This window comes from Squalius cephalus (genome assembly GCF_949319135.1).
Source record: "Squalius cephalus genome assembly, chromosome: 16".
Classification (NCBI taxonomy): domain Eukaryota; kingdom Metazoa; phylum Chordata; class Actinopteri; order Cypriniformes; family Leuciscidae; genus Squalius; species Squalius cephalus.
In genome coordinates, this window is record NC_137137.1 from 37288333 (window position 1) to 37290832 (window position 2500).

The window sequence follows — 2500 nt, forward strand, 5'->3', positions numbered from 1 at the left end:
TTTAACGCATGTCTATTGATGGTGTAGTGCCGGGGTCGGCAACAGGTGCAGACGTGGCTTCCTGTTAATGACTGTCCTACTACAGGATCTGACCCAGAGGAACAGCAGTCACAGAACACACTAACAGTCTGTCACGGGCAATTCTAGTTGCATCTTTCCTCAATTCATTTCTTAGATTATCATTTGACTATGATCTGGCCTGCCATCTAGTGGCGAAATGTTTTTGCCAAACTTACTTGCTGACCCCTGGTGTAGTGGCTGATAGTGGCACCATTAATGTGTTTGATAGAATCAGAATCTAAATGTCTAATATACACTTAATTACTTCTGATTTTATATGTTAATATGAATGCCAGTGATGCTGTTGTTTATAGCCACAACACAAAGACGACCTCATGGATTGACCCTCGGTGTCAGGACAAACCGCCCAAACCTCTGGAGGACTGTGAAGATGATGGTAAGACCAACACTAGTGCGTCAGGCCTCGTTAGCACACACTTCATTCTGCGCTGCACGGATGCCATGATGATCTGGTGTTTCGAAAGCTACTCTACGTCAGGCTGTGTTTAGCCAGCTCTGTATGTCTGTGCACGGACAGCCCTCGAGGAATGAACTTTCCAGGCTTAAGGTCCTTGCACACTGAGTCCGAAATTTTCGTTTGCATTTTTTTGTATTCGTCATCCTAAAAATTCATCACGCACAGAAACCTTGCACACCGAGTCCCATGCGTAATATTTAATCCGTTGTGGAAAAAATCGCAACACAATATAAAATGGAGTCTTTAAGCAGTGAGGATTATTTAGTTGTCCTCTCTCTTCTTAAAAGAAGGGAAAAAGAGGAAATAGTGGGTCCATCCAATCCTGAGATTGCGTAGAGAGGAAGGAGAGTTCACTCCCGAGAGATTCAAAGTTTGCTTCAGGATGTCAGAGGCTCAGTTTGATGCTTTGCTAGCGATACTGGAGACACATATTAAAAAAATAAAATCATTCATCAAGCGGCTGCCCTCATTACTGCTGTTAGAGACACACACACACACACACACACACACACACACACACACACACACACACACACACACACTCTCCAGCAGAGGGCGTCCTTCATCTGCAGCCGGACCTCGGATCATTACACAGATCTGAATATTATGAGGAAAACAGATTTCCAAACAAGCCTTAAAGGGATAGTTCACCCAAAAATATAAATCCTGTCATCATTTGCTTACGCTCTTGTCATTCAAAACCTATAAGACTTCCGTTCATCTTTGAAACACAAATGAAGATGTTTTTAATGAAATCTGAGAGATTTCTGTCCCTGTTGAAAGTGAGTTCACCCAAAACTCTGATGCTTCAAAACGTTCATAAAGAGATTGTAAAATAAACCCATGTGAGACACAGTTGCTTTATATGATGAACTGTTTGAATGAAGGCTTTTATTCATATCTAAACGTTGATCAGTGAACGTACATAGATCTGGTGAAGCCTGAATTAAACCTGAAGTCTTCACGTTTCCTCCATGGCATACGCACATGAGCTGGCGCTGTGTGATCCTGCACTTGTTATTCTGTCATTCTGTCAAAATGATATTCATCAAATATTCATAGTTGTGTGTGTTGTGTGTTTTTGTTCTTCTGGAGAAGAGGGTGTACACACAGAAGAGCTGGACGCTGATCTCGGTACGTCTCTCTTCTCTCCTGCACCAGGTTTGATCATTAAAACATCGTTACACTGACTGTGAGCGTATGTGTGTGTGTGTGTGTGTGTGTGTGTGTGTGTGTGTGTGTGTGTGTGTTCATATTTTTCTATCCCGGTGGGGACTTTAGCCTGAATGCACACAGACTTGTGGGGACTCGTGTCACAGTGGGGACCTAAACAGAGTTACACACGCTTATAAATCATACAGAATGAGTTTTTTTGGAAATGTAAAAATGCAGAAAGTTTTCTGTGATGGGCAGGTTTAGGGGTCGGGTTAGTGTGTGTGTGTGTGTGTGTGTGTGTGTGTGTGTGTGTGTGTGTGTGTGTGTGTGTGTGTGAGATGGGCAGGTTTAGGTGTCGGGTTAGTGTGTGTGTGTGTGTGTGTGTGTGTGTGTGTGTGTGTGAGTGTGAGTGTGTGTGTGTGTGTGTGTGTGTGATGGGTAGGTTTAGGTGTAGGGTTAGTGTGTGTGTGTGTGTGTGTGTGTGTGTGTGTGTGTGTGTGTGATGGGTAGGTTTAGGTGTAGGGTTAGTGTGTGTGTGTGTGTGTGTGTGTGTGTGTGTGTGTGTGTGTGTGTGTGTGTGTGTGTGTGTGTGTGTGTGTGTGTGTGTGTGTGAGATGGGCAGGTTTAGGTGTCGGGTTAGTGTGTGTGTGTGTGTGTGTGTGTGTGTGTGTGAGTGTGAGTGTGTGTGTGTGTGTGATGGGTAGGTTTAGGTGTAGGGTTAGTGTGTGTGTGTGTGTGTGTGTGTGTGTGTGTGTGTGTGTGTGTGTGTGTGTGATGGGTAGGTTTAGGTGTAGGGTTAGTGTGTGT

At 44.1% G+C, this 2500-nt stretch overlaps 1 protein-coding gene across 7 annotated transcripts in view; it reads left to right on the forward strand.

The window, feature by feature from the left end:
- The window catches only part of magi1a (membrane associated guanylate kinase, WW and PDZ domain containing 1a), a 107928-nt gene that overhangs the window by 54330 nt on the left and 51098 nt on the right, over nucleotides 1-2500 (forward strand). For 3 of the 7 annotated variants that reach the window (XM_079897617.1, XM_079897612.1, XM_079897615.1), the window contains exons 5-6: nucleotides 375-457; nucleotides 1634-1672. In XM_079897617.1, coding sequence (XP_079753743.1) covers nucleotides 375-457; nucleotides 1634-1672 — 122 coding nt within the window. Of the gene's footprint in view, nucleotides 1-374; nucleotides 458-1633; nucleotides 1700-2500 lie in introns of all 7 variants that reach the window. The other 4 variants (XM_079897614.1, XM_079897618.1, XM_079897613.1 and 1 more) reach the window with 3 other exon arrangements.